Source organism: Thalassophryne amazonica, chromosome 10 (assembly GCF_902500255.1).
Source record: "Thalassophryne amazonica chromosome 10, fThaAma1.1, whole genome shotgun sequence".
In the NCBI taxonomy this organism is placed as follows: domain Eukaryota; kingdom Metazoa; phylum Chordata; class Actinopteri; order Batrachoidiformes; family Batrachoididae; genus Thalassophryne; species Thalassophryne amazonica.
In genome coordinates, this window is record NC_047112.1 from 101,862,136 (window position 1) to 101,874,245 (window position 12,110).

Consider the following 12,110-nt stretch of genomic DNA (forward strand, 5'->3'; position numbering starts at 1 on the left):
ATTTTGAATTAACTGAAGGCTTTTCAGGGAACTTTTAGGACAACCTGATAATAATGAATTACAATAGTCCAGCCTAGAGGAAATAAATGCATGAATTAGTTTTTCAGCATCACTCTGAGACAAGACCTTTCTGATTTTAGAGATACTGCGTAAATGCAAAAAAGCAGTCCTACATATTTGTTTAATATGCGCTTTGAATGACATATCCTGATCAAAAATGACTCCAAGATTTCTCACAGTATTACTAGAGGTCAGGGTAATGCCATCCAGAGTAAGGATCTGGTTAGACACCATGTTTCTAAGATTTGTGGGGCCAAGTACAATAACTTCAGTTTTATCTGAGTTTAAAAGCAGGAAATTAGAGGTCATCCATGTCTTTATGTCTGTAAGACAATCCTGCAGTTTAGCTAATTGGTGTGTGTCCTCTGGCTTCATGGATAGATAAAGCTGGGTATCATCTGCGTAACAATGAAAATTTAAGCAATACCGTCTAATAATACTGCCTAAGGGAAGCATGTATAAAGTGAATAAAATTGGTCCTAGCACAGAACCTTGTGGAACTCCATAATTAACTTTAGTCTGTGAAGAAGATTCCCCATTTACATGAACAAATTGTAATCTATTAGACAAATATGATTCAAACCACCGCAGCGCAGTGCCTTTAATACCTATGGCATGCTCTAATCTCTGTAATAAAATTTTATGGTCAACAGTATCAAAAGCAGCACTGAGGTCTAACAGAACAAGCACAGAGATGAGTCCACTGTCCGAGGCCATAAGAAGATCATTTGTAACCTTCACTAATGCTGTTTCTGTACTGGATGGGCCTCATTCTGCGATTAGGGTATAAAAATGAAATAAAAACAGTTCACATACACCTTTTAAAACCCATTTCTCTTTGAAGAAGTGCACTCAAAGAGTGACCGTAGACAGACACTTGATGAGTGCCACGTATCTGCATTATAAAGAAAAGGAATATTGTGTGTCATTAAAAATACTTTCATCACTGAATAGTTTTTATAAAAAGAATTGTTTGTGATATACATACCTTGAAGAAGTTGTTCCTCAACTTGTGAGGCCACAAGCACCAACTCCTGGTCATCCTTCTCCTCAAAAAAATCTCCAGCTGCAGTTTCTGTAAAATAAAGTCGAACAGTCAGCACATGTTACAACACACATTCATACGAGAGCTGCACCTGGAACCGATCCTCACCACAGGTAAAGAGTTGTCTCCGCGCTGTGGACTCCGATGGAGGGGGACAACGTGGCCTGCAGCTGTTTCAAAATTACTTCTGTCATTTACAGAACTGTAACAGTTTTAAACATGGTAAAGAACCAAAGTACTTACATGGTTTGGCAGGTGATAATATTTTGTGGGCCAGCTGTGAAGCAGATAAATGCTTCCCACATGCTAACAAGGCCTTCACACTGGCAGCCAGCTGTGGCCGTGCAGCAGACACCGTGGCTGCAGAGGTGGAGGCAGCTGCGGAGGTGGGCACTGGAGGAGCAGGTGGTGGAGCAGACACAGTGGCAGTGGGCACTGAAGCAGCAGCAGCAGTGGGTTAAGTGGTGATGTGCATGTGGGCTGCAGCTGATGCCGTCCTCTTCAGTACATAGGCCTTGAAGACGGCCATGTTGGTGTTGGGCCGGGGCTTTGCCTTCCTCAGGTAGGTGATGAGGGCCTGGGCCTCCTTGCTCGGGTCCTCAAACACCTCCTTCATAGACTTGCCCTTGAAGTCACCAAACTCCACCATGAGACATCCGCTGTCGCTGGTCCTCTGCGCCTCCTGCAACATGGCCTGTTTTCTGACGTACACGTCCAGAGCCTCCCGTATCTCCCTGATCTGGGACATGTACTGGAGAAACAGGTGCTTATTGGCCGACAGCGGATTGTCCTTTTCCTCCTCTCCCTTTATGCTGCTGACCAGGAACACTGCGTGCCCCAGTGAGTTCTCCAGCAGCCACCAGAACCTCTGACCCTGGTACTTCCCGAACTGGATCTTGCAGTGAGCCAGAACGAGGAAGTGGTCCCCAGGGTCTCCTTCACTCTGCCTCACAAAGGCGGTGGCCTCGGCCAGAACCTCCCCCTTAGGCCTGGCCCTGCCCGCCACCACAATCTCACTCCGGTTGGCCTCCTTGGTCTGCCCCATGAGGAGTTGACCCTGCGGAGTTGTTCGTAACACCGGGTTTGCATACATGCTTTGAAAGGAAACAAACAGAACTTTACATGGACTGAGAATCTTGCTCTTTTCATTAATAACTGTAATATTGTAATAATACACTCATATTTATAATAACTGTAATATTAGACACTCATATTTATGAAACTAATATTAAACACTCATATTTATAATAACTGTAATATTAGACACTCATATATATTTATAATAACTGTAATACTCATATGCAATACTCAACTGTAACACTCATATTTATGATAACTGTAATATTAAACACTCATATTTATAACTAATATTAAACACATATATATTTATAACTAATATTAGATGCTCATATATTAAGTAAAATCTGTAATATCAGATACTCAGATGTTAAGTAATAACTAATATTAGATACTCATATTTTAGAAAACTTGACAACTGAACAATCTTATTTTATTCTTTATTCCGTCAGGAATAAAGCGGGATTTAGCGCTGTCTTTGTTGTGGATCCGGTATTTATAATAGCAGCACAATAAAATAGACCAGGGCACATGTGCTCGTTGTGTAACACACATCTATCTGTTAAAATATCAAGAGTTGGACACTCACCGCTCTCTAAAATCCTCCAGACTGGTGTTAACGAGACGACGACAGCTCCGCACTTTCCTCCCGGACTTTTACAACCTGGAGACGCAGAGTGATTGGTCAAAAGTTAGCCCACCGACTCTGGGCTCTGGTTGGTCGGCTGGGCTTACTTTGGGCTTACTTTCGAGAGGCGGCCGCCGATTGGCTGGTTGGGCTTACTTTGAGCATACTTTGCCAGGAGACGCGCTGATTGGCCGACTGGGCTTACTTTGGCTCTACCATCAGGATGCATTAGGCAATGTCTTTCTTCTCTCCCTTAAATCTAATTTCATAAAAAAAATTGATCAACAACAACAACAAAAAAAGAATTAAGCTCTGGATATTTTTACGAGGTGAACAGATTTGTATGAAGTCAACATATGATGGGAGTGGTAAAATGGAGGCTCCGCGGCTTCACTTGCCCCTTCCGCTGCGGTGACGTCACTCCGTCGCACTGCATACTGGGATATACTGCGCTCTTGTTTACAAGGACCTGTTAACAAACATCAGCATATTTTAGTCTGCTGGAGAAGAACTGTTATAATTAACTTCCAGCGCGGACGTTTGCTGTTGTTCTTGCACAGTCACAGGCAGGACGGTTTACATCACAGGTGCGTACTCACTTTGCTAGTTTATTTATGAACTAAACAGCAAAATTGAGGAAAAATAATTTAACATTTTGCCTCGTTACATTTTTTAATGTCTTGGTTTGCCTCTTTGTTATTTGACATGAACATTTTGAGTGATTTGGTTTCTTTAAACTGTTTTTATTTTATTTCTTAACGGCAAAAAGTCTCAATGTAATAGGCCTACTTTGGTTAAATATAAAGTGTTTACTCAACCAACCAACAGGCAGGTTTATTATAGCTCATTACATTTTATGGTGATCTGGAACAGCCCCCAAATCTTTCCTTTTAACTCTTTGTTTCTTTGTAAGAAAGGATTTTTTTTTTTTTTTACTTTTAACTTTATGACATCATGTAAGTCCCTTTGGCATGTCCCTTGTCTTCACTTGGTTGCCACTGCAGATCTGAAGTGGAGCTGCAACCCCTGGCAAAAATTATGGAATCACCGGCCTCAGAGGATGTTCATTCAGTTGTTTAATTTTGTAGAAAAAAAGCAGATCACAGACATGACACAAAACTAAAGTCATTTCAAATGGCAACTTTCTGGCTTTAAGAAACACTATAAGAAATCAGGAAAAAAAATTGTGGCAGTCAGTAACGGTTACTTTTTTAGACCAAGCAGAGGGAAAAAAAATATGGAATCACTCAATTCTGAGGAAAAAATTATGGAATCACCCTGTAAATTTTCATCCCCCAAATTAATACCTGTATCAAATCAGATCTGCTCATTGACATTGACCCTATGCCATGACATTGACCCTATGTGTCTTTTTGCAAGGAATGTTTTTGCAGTTTTTGCTCTATGGCAAGATGCATTATCATCTTGAAAAATGATTTCATCATCCCCAAACATCCTTTCAATTGTCCAAAATATCAACATAAACTTGTGCATTTATTGATGATGTAATGACAGCCATCTCCCCAGTGCCTTTACCTGACATGCAGCCCCATATCATCAATGACTGTGGAAATTTACATGTTCTCTTCAGGCAGTCATCTTTATAAATCTCATTGGAAGGGCACCAAACAAAAGTTCCAGCATCATCACCTTGCCCAATACAGATTTGAGATTCATCACTGAATATGAATATGAGCGCCTTGGGGCAACTGTTTGTTGTGATTTGGCGCTATATAAGAAAAAAGTTGATTGATTGATTGAATATGACTTTCATCCAGTCATCCACAGTCCACAATTGCTTTTCCTTAGCCCATTGTAACCTTGTTTTTTTTTCTGTTTAGGTGTTAATGATGCCTTTCGTTTAGCTTTTCTGTATGTAAATCCCATTTCCTTTAGGCAGTTTCTTACAGTTCGGTCACAGACGTTGACTCCAGTTTCCTCCCATTCGTTCCTCATTTGTTTTGTTGTACATTTTTCAATTTTTGAGACATATTGCCTTACGTTTTCTGTCTTGACGCTTTGTCTTCCTTGGTCTACCAGTATGTTTGCCTTTAACGACCTTCCCATGTTGTTTGTATTTGGTCCAGAGTTTAGACACAGCTGACTGTGAACAACCAACATCTTTTGCAACATTGCGTGATGATTTACCCTCTTTTAAGAGTTTGATAATCCTCTCCTTTGTTTCAATTGACATCTCTCATGTTGGAGCCATGATTCATGTCAGTCCACTTGGTGCAACAGCTCTCCAAGGTGTGTTCACTCCTTTTTAGATGCAGACTAAAGAGCAGATCTGATATGATGCAGGTGTTAGTTTTGGGAATGAAAATTTACAGGGTGATTCCATAATTTTTTCCTCAGAATTGAGTGATTCCATATTTTTTTCCCTCTGCTTGGTCTAAAAAAGTAACCGTTACTGACTGCCACAATCTTTTTTTCTTGATTTCTTATAGTGTTTCTTAAAGCCAGAAAGTTGCCATTTGAAATGACTTTAGTTTTGTGTCATGTCTGTGATCTGCTTTTTTTCTACAAAATTAAACAACTGAATGAACATCCTCCGAGGCTGGTGATTCCATAATTTTTGCCAGGGGTTGTACATGTTGATCTGGCACAGGTTTTACACCGGATGCCCTTCTTGACGTAACGTGACGTAACTGGGAAACATACGTGCTGGAAAGAAGTACACGTAACCACTTGGACACCACCCCTTAACTTTATGACACCATAAAGATGTATAATTTCTTAAATCTGTAGTGTGATATGACACAAGGTACCATATTTCCTTGATTAAACGCCTTAACTTGAATAGGGGCTTGCCTCATTTAATGGCCAGGTCAAAACTTCATCTGAAAAAAAATTAAAGCCTGCCTTAAATAAGCGCCTGACATTATGTGTATTAAAAGTATTACATTTGGTTACTCTTAGACGTCCATTGCTGAATGGTACTTTTGTGTGACCCTTTTAAAGTTCTCCGTCGTGTCTTATTTACCACAGGAACAATGGCTTTTTCAGGATTAAATTGTCCCTCAGTGAGCTTCACTTCTTTATACAATCGTCAGTCTCCATACCCTACAACGGTACAGTATGTGTAATTTTACTCATGAATTGCATTGTCATTTGAGCGACTCCGTGTTGTAAAGTTGGCCATATTTGCGGACTTTTCTGCCAAACGTATTTGATCCATGATCGAAATGTAAATGCAGTGTGCACTGCAAAAAACTATTAAAATTAGATGGGAGAGGAAGGAGTCAATCAATCAATCAATCAATTTTTTTATATAGTGCCAAATCACAACATACAGTTGCCCCAAGGCGCTTTATATTGTAAGGCAAGGCCATACAATAATTATGTAAAACCCCAACGGTCAAAACGACCCCCTGTGAGTAAGCACTTGGCTACAGTGGGAAGGAAAAACTCCCTTTTAACAGGAAGAAACCTCCAGCAGAACCAGGCTCAGGGAGGGGCAGTCTTCTGCTGGGACTGGTTGGGGCTGAGGGAGAGAACCAGGAAAAAGACATGCTGTGGAGGGGAGCAGAGATCGATCACTAATGATTAAATGCAGAGTGGTGCATACAGAGCAAAAAGAGAAAGAAACAATGCATCATGGGAACCCCCCAGCAGTCTACGTCTATAGCAGCATAACTAAGGGATGGTTCAGGGTCACCTGATCCAGCCCTAACTATAAGCTTTAGCAAAAAGGAAAGTTTTAAGCCTAATCTTAAAAGTAGAGAGGGTGTCTGTCTCCCTGATCTGAATTGGGAGCTGGTTCCACAGGAGAGGAGCCTGAAAGCTGAAGGCTCTGCCTCCCATTCTACTCTTACAAACCCTAGGAACTACAAGTAAGCCTGCAGTCTGAGAGCGAAGCGCTCTATTGGGGTGATATGGTACTACGAGGTCCCTAAGATAAGATGGGACCTGATTATTCAAAACCTTATAAGTAAGAAGAAGAATTTTAAATTCTATTCTAGAATTAACAGGAAGCCAATGAAGAAAGGCCAATATGGGTGAGATATGCTCTCTCCTTCTAGTCCCCGTCAGTACTCTAGCTGCAGCATTTTGAATTAACTGAAGGCTTTTTAGGGAACTTTTAGGACAACCTGATAATAATGAATTACAAAAGTCCAGCCTAGAGGAAATAAATGCATGAATTAGTTTTTCAGCATCACTCTGAGACAGACAGTGCTAGGACAGACAGAACAATCGGAGAGAAAGAGTCTAACCAAATACCGGCATCACTGAAAGCAGCCAAAGATAACGATACGTCTTTGGGATGGTTATGAGTAATTTTTTCTCTAATAGTTAAACATTTGTTAGCAAAGAAAGTCATGAAGTCATTACTAGTTAAAGTTAATGGAATAGTCAGCTCAATAGAGCTCTGACTCTTTGTCAGCCTGGCTACAGTGCTGAAAAGAAACCTGGGGTTGTTCTTATTTTCTTCAATTAGTGATGAGTAGAAAGATGTCCTAGCTTTACGGAGGGCTTTTTTATAGAGCAACAGACTCTTTTTCCAGGCTAAGTGAAGATCTTCTAAATTAGTGAGACGCCATTTCCTCTCCAACTTACGGGTTATCTGCTTTAAGCTACGAGTTTGTGAGTTATACCACGGAGTCAGGCACTTCTGATTTAAAGCTCTCTTTTTCAGAGGAGCTACAGCATCCAAAGTTGTCTTCAATGAGGATGTAAAACTATTGACGAGATACTCTATCTCACTTACAGAGTTTAGGTAGCTACTCTGCACTGTGTTGGTATATGGCATTAGAGAACATAAAGAAGGAATCATATCCTTAAACCTAGTTACAGCGCTTTCTGAAAGACTTCTAGTGTAATGAAACTTATTCCCCACTGCTGGGTAGTCCATCAGAGTAAATGTAAATGTTATTAAGAAATGATCAGACAGAAGGGAGTTTTCAGGGAATATTGTTAAGTCTTCTATTTCCATACCATAAGTCAGAACAAGATCTAAGATATGATTAAGTGGTGGGTGGACTCATTTACTTTTTGAGCAAAGCCAATAGAGTCTAATAATAGATTAAATGCAGTGTTGAGGCTCTCATTCTCAGCATCTGTGTGGATGTTAAAATCGCCCACTATAATTATCTTATCTGAGCTAAGCACCAAGTCAGACAAAAGGTCTGAAAATTCACAGAGAAACTCACAGTAACGACCAGGTGGACGATAGATGATAACAAATAAAACTGGTTTTTGGGACTTCCAATTTGGATGGACAAGACTAAGAGTCAAGCTTTCAAATGAATTAAAGCTCTGTCTGGGTTTTTGATTAATTAATAAGCTGGAATGGAAGATTGCTGCTAATCCTCCGCCCCGGCCCGTGCTACGAGCATTCTGACAGTTAGTGTGACTCGGGGGTGTTGACTCATTTAAACTAACATATTCATCCTGCTGTAACCAGGTTTCTGTAGGGCAGAATAAATCAATATGTTGATCAATTATTATATCATTTACCAACAGGGACTTAGAAGAGAGAGACCTAATGTTTAATAGACCACATTTAACTGTTTTAGTCTGTGGTGCAGTTGAAGGTGCTATATTATTTTTTCTTTTTGAATTTTTATGCTTAAATAGATTTTTGCTGGTTATTGGTAGTCTGGGAGCAGGCACCGTCTCTACGGGGATGGAAAGAGTGAAAACGTAAAAGTGGCCAATCATAGCCTTTGCGGTCTCCGTCGTTTAGTAGGTGTGCATCAGGCTATGGTGAGGGTTCAGAGGGTTCTGATCTAAAGGGGCTGTCTTTGGTTCACCACACCCATTCATATGTGTGAAAATTAACACCATATTACAGTGCAGGCAGCAAGCAGCATTTTGTTAATAATCTCCACTAGGGGTGTCGGAAAAAATCGATTCATGTCCAAATCGCGATTCTTATTTATTACGATTCTGAATTGATCCAAAATGTCCAAGAATCGATTTTTAAAATGCATTTTTTTAAAACATTTTCTTGCTTACTCGCTGCATGTACTGTTTGTCAGGCAGCAGCTTCCGTACTGCAGCGTCCCCACGAGGGGAGGGTCCGGCGTGCTGCAAACATTCGTGAGCTGCAGCTTAGCATGGCGGACGAAGAGCTAATTCAGCCAGCACCGTCTTTGCTGAAGGCAAATGTTTGGGCGCATTTTGGATTTTATTATTTGCTGCGTAAGAAGGAGCTTGACATGACTTACTGACTGACAATACTTCAGAAACACTTCAAATCCGCAAGCCCACATGCTATGCCATCACCCGGAGCTAAAAGAGGGGAGCAGCGATATCTGCCAACTACTGACCAGCGCTTCGCTAAACTGCCAGCCAACTCTGAACGAGCAAACCAGATAAGTAAATTTCCATCTAGAATCACTTGGTTAACCTTGTAAAGCTGCATTTTCTTAAACAAACATTTTTTAAGTAATATAACTATTTCTCAGAGCTCTTTGAATCGAAAATCGATTCTGAATCGAATTGTCACCCCAAGAATTGGAATCGAATTGAATCGTGAGTTGTTGTATGATTCACATCCCTAATGGCCACCTTGAATTAAGGCCTGCTTCAGTTAGGTGCCGGGTCTGAGCACGGTTTGAAAACGATAAATGCCCGGGCTTGAAATCAAGGAAATATAGTATATTTGACACTATTTGTTTCCCTTATTTTTACATTAAAAGTGCTTTACTTTTGCCACATTTTGTTATGTTAGAGCCTTTTTCCAAAATGTAGTAAATTCATTTTTTCTCCATCAAACTTCTATTCACAACACCCCATAATGACAACATGAAATTCTTTTGTTTGTTTTTTCAAATTTTTGCAAATTTATTAAAAAACTAAGAGGTCACATGTGGATTAGTATTCACACCCTTCGGTCAATACTTTGTTGATGCACCTTTGGCACCAATTACAGCCTCAAGTCTTGAATATGATGCACAACTTGTCTTTGGGCAGTTTTACCCATTCCTCTTTGTAGCACCAGCTCCATCAGGTTGGATGGGGAGCATCGGTGCACATTAGGGCTGGATGATATGACTTAAAATTAATATCACAATATAAATTAAATCCCTTCATGGTAATGGTATATGTCACAATATAAACTTAAGTGTAAAAGGAAGTGTTTCTGAATGGGTCATATAGTCCCTTTGCAAGATAAATTAATTAAAATAAATAAATAAAAAATAACAACCAAAAACATAAATAGATATAATTAATTTTGAGCGCCTGATACTCTGACTTGTGAGACATGTATTTTTGTGCATTGGAATAATCTCATTTCGCCATTCCTGCTTCTGTCCAGCAGGAGGCAGTGTTAATTTGTCTGCTCTTGGTGGCGTTTTATCCAGAAAGCCCTCAGAGACATCACCATGAGGGTTGATGATCCTGATTGGCTCATGTCGTCGAGTTCCAACAATGATAAAAGCAGAAGGCATGTTTTTTTCTCCGCTCCACTGCCCTGAGACACAGCTCTCAGTGCAGTTGAATGAGGAAATTTGAGACTGTTTACTATATGACCATAAAATTCATAAAAACAAAACACTGCGGAAATTATTAATCATAATTCAGGTTATAGTAGGCCTATTAACATAATTTAAAAACTCATATAAAGCTTGAAGCGTGCACTTTTACAATGCATTGAAACAGAGAGTGAGTCTGGTGAATTTAATGGGGCAATTGCTTAATTCATGCATGTGACTCTTACATGACCGCATTCAGTCAGGCAACTGCAGAGGGTTAAAATAGCTCGTATAATTTTACACTCTTACAAGGAGTGTTATAGGACAAGTTAGGACATGCCCAGCTCTCCACAATTTCTCTGATATTTACTGGACTGGTAAGCATTGAAAGCCGAGATAGGCATGTCCCAACTTATCCCATGACACGCCCAAACGGAGGTGTTCCTTTGTCTCGCTCAAACAGCGAATCGGTCATTACGCACGAAACCTCCGCGCGGCTTTCCATGACAAAATCTCTTGTTAAAAGTGAAAACTGACGGAAATTGGCTGATGTCCAGCTCTTGTGATAACCAGAGAAAGTGCACATGACGGTCTCGTATCCACAGAGCCATCAGCTTAGAAATGATCTGGCGTTTTCTGCCTCGTCGTCGCAGCTTGGAGCGCGGCGCGCCGAGCATCCTTAAAGCCATCCTTAAAGCTGTAGTAACAGTCCTTACTCTCCGTGAAGCCCGTAAAATTTTCACCGAAAGCCAGATAAATTTTTCGAATGGTTTCCAGGTGCCAGTTCTGAAAAAATTCTGATGGAAAAAAAGTCCAAATCATTCCGTCATTTCCAGACAATGAAAATCCAATGAGGGGGCGGGACCACTCCTTCCACAAGGCGTGCTCACAGGCGAATGACGTCACTGACAGGCGTGGAAAAACTCATGCATGCGCACGAGGGTTCAAGCTTGTCTGACGTAAAAACATATGAATCAAATCCATATAGTTTTAAAAAAAAATAAAAAGGACCATTACTTTATTGAGAGACCTCGTATATCATTTATACTTCCCACCCCTAGTGCACATCCATTTTTAGATCTCTCCAGAGACGTTCAATCGTATTCAGTCATGGGCTCTGGCTGGGTCACTCAAGGGCATTCACAGAGTTGTCCTGAAGCCACTCCTTTAATATCTTGGCTGTGTGCTTAGGGTCATTGTCCTGCTGAGGGATGAACCATTGCCCTACCCTGAGGTCAAGAGTGCTCTGTTCCTGCAACTGGAAAACATCCCCACAGCTTGATGAGTAACTTACAAGAAAAGTGTGTCATGCCGCGTTCACACCGGACACCACGCGAGTGGCGGCGGTGAGAGGTTGCCATGTAATCACTATGGAAGGACGCGTTGTGGCGCCACACAATGCGACGCGATGGACGCGAATAAAGCAGTTTTGAGTGATTGGCACATTTGTGGTGCAATATCGTGTTGCGTGGCGTCGCCCTCTTCCCCAAGTTGAAAAATCTGAACTTTTTCATCTTGTCACACCGCGATGACCAATCAGGGACTGGATATGTAGTAATGTGGAGATGTCTGAAGTTTATACTTGATGTGGACATGTCCTGTGTCTGGCAATCAGCCTGTGAGCAGGACTTGTGTCCCTTTTGTCCTTTATCTAACACAGTTATGACAGAGTTTGAGGGGAGAGCAATGGACTGCAGCAGCAGCCAGTTTTTTTTCTTTCGGCTCAAGCAGAGCGACACACCAGGCGATGGTGGCAATGGACGCAAATTTGTGGTGTCGCGCGGCATCTTGTGTGAACGCAGCTTCAGTAATCACATAACTTACCTACAACTTATCGCCAGTGTATGTGGGACATATGAGCCATATGCTGGCATGC

At 41.0% G+C, this 12,110-nt stretch overlaps 2 protein-coding genes across 5 annotated transcripts in view; one reads left to right on the top strand and one right to left on the bottom strand.

The window, feature by feature from the left end:
- Positions 1–881: 881 nt before the first annotated feature.
- On the bottom strand, positions 882–2,828 carry LOC117519306. The gene is made up of 4 exons (XM_034180639.1): positions 2,772–2,828; positions 1,349–2,199; positions 1,214–1,275; positions 882–1,135 (listed from the first exon to the last, which is right to left on the bottom strand). Exon 2 carries the CDS (start codon positions 2,196–2,198, stop codon positions 1,563–1,565), a length of 636 nt encoding a protein of 211 aa, XP_034036530.1. The 5' UTR covers position 2,199; positions 2,772–2,828; the 3' UTR covers positions 882–1,135; positions 1,214–1,275; positions 1,349–1,562.
- A 435-nt stretch (positions 2,829–3,263) lies between these two features.
- The window catches only part of LOC117519305 (ubiquitin-protein ligase E3A-like), a 44,170-nt gene continuing 35,323 nt past the window's right edge, over positions 3,264–12,110 (top strand). For 2 of the 4 annotated variants that reach the window (XM_034180636.1, XM_034180638.1), the window contains exons 1-2: positions 3,264–3,397; positions 5,802–5,884. The gene's annotated coding sequence lies outside the window, so the exon portion shown is untranslated. The remainder of the gene's footprint in view (positions 3,398–5,801; positions 5,885–12,110) is intronic. The other 2 variants (XM_034180635.1, XM_034180637.1) reach the window with 1 other exon arrangement.

Excerpts from the sequence above, each read along its gene's own strand:
- LOC117519306 (XM_034180639.1), bottom strand. The coding sequence starts at position 2,198 with ATGTATGCAAACCCGGTGTTACGAACAACTCCGCAGGGTCAACTCCTC.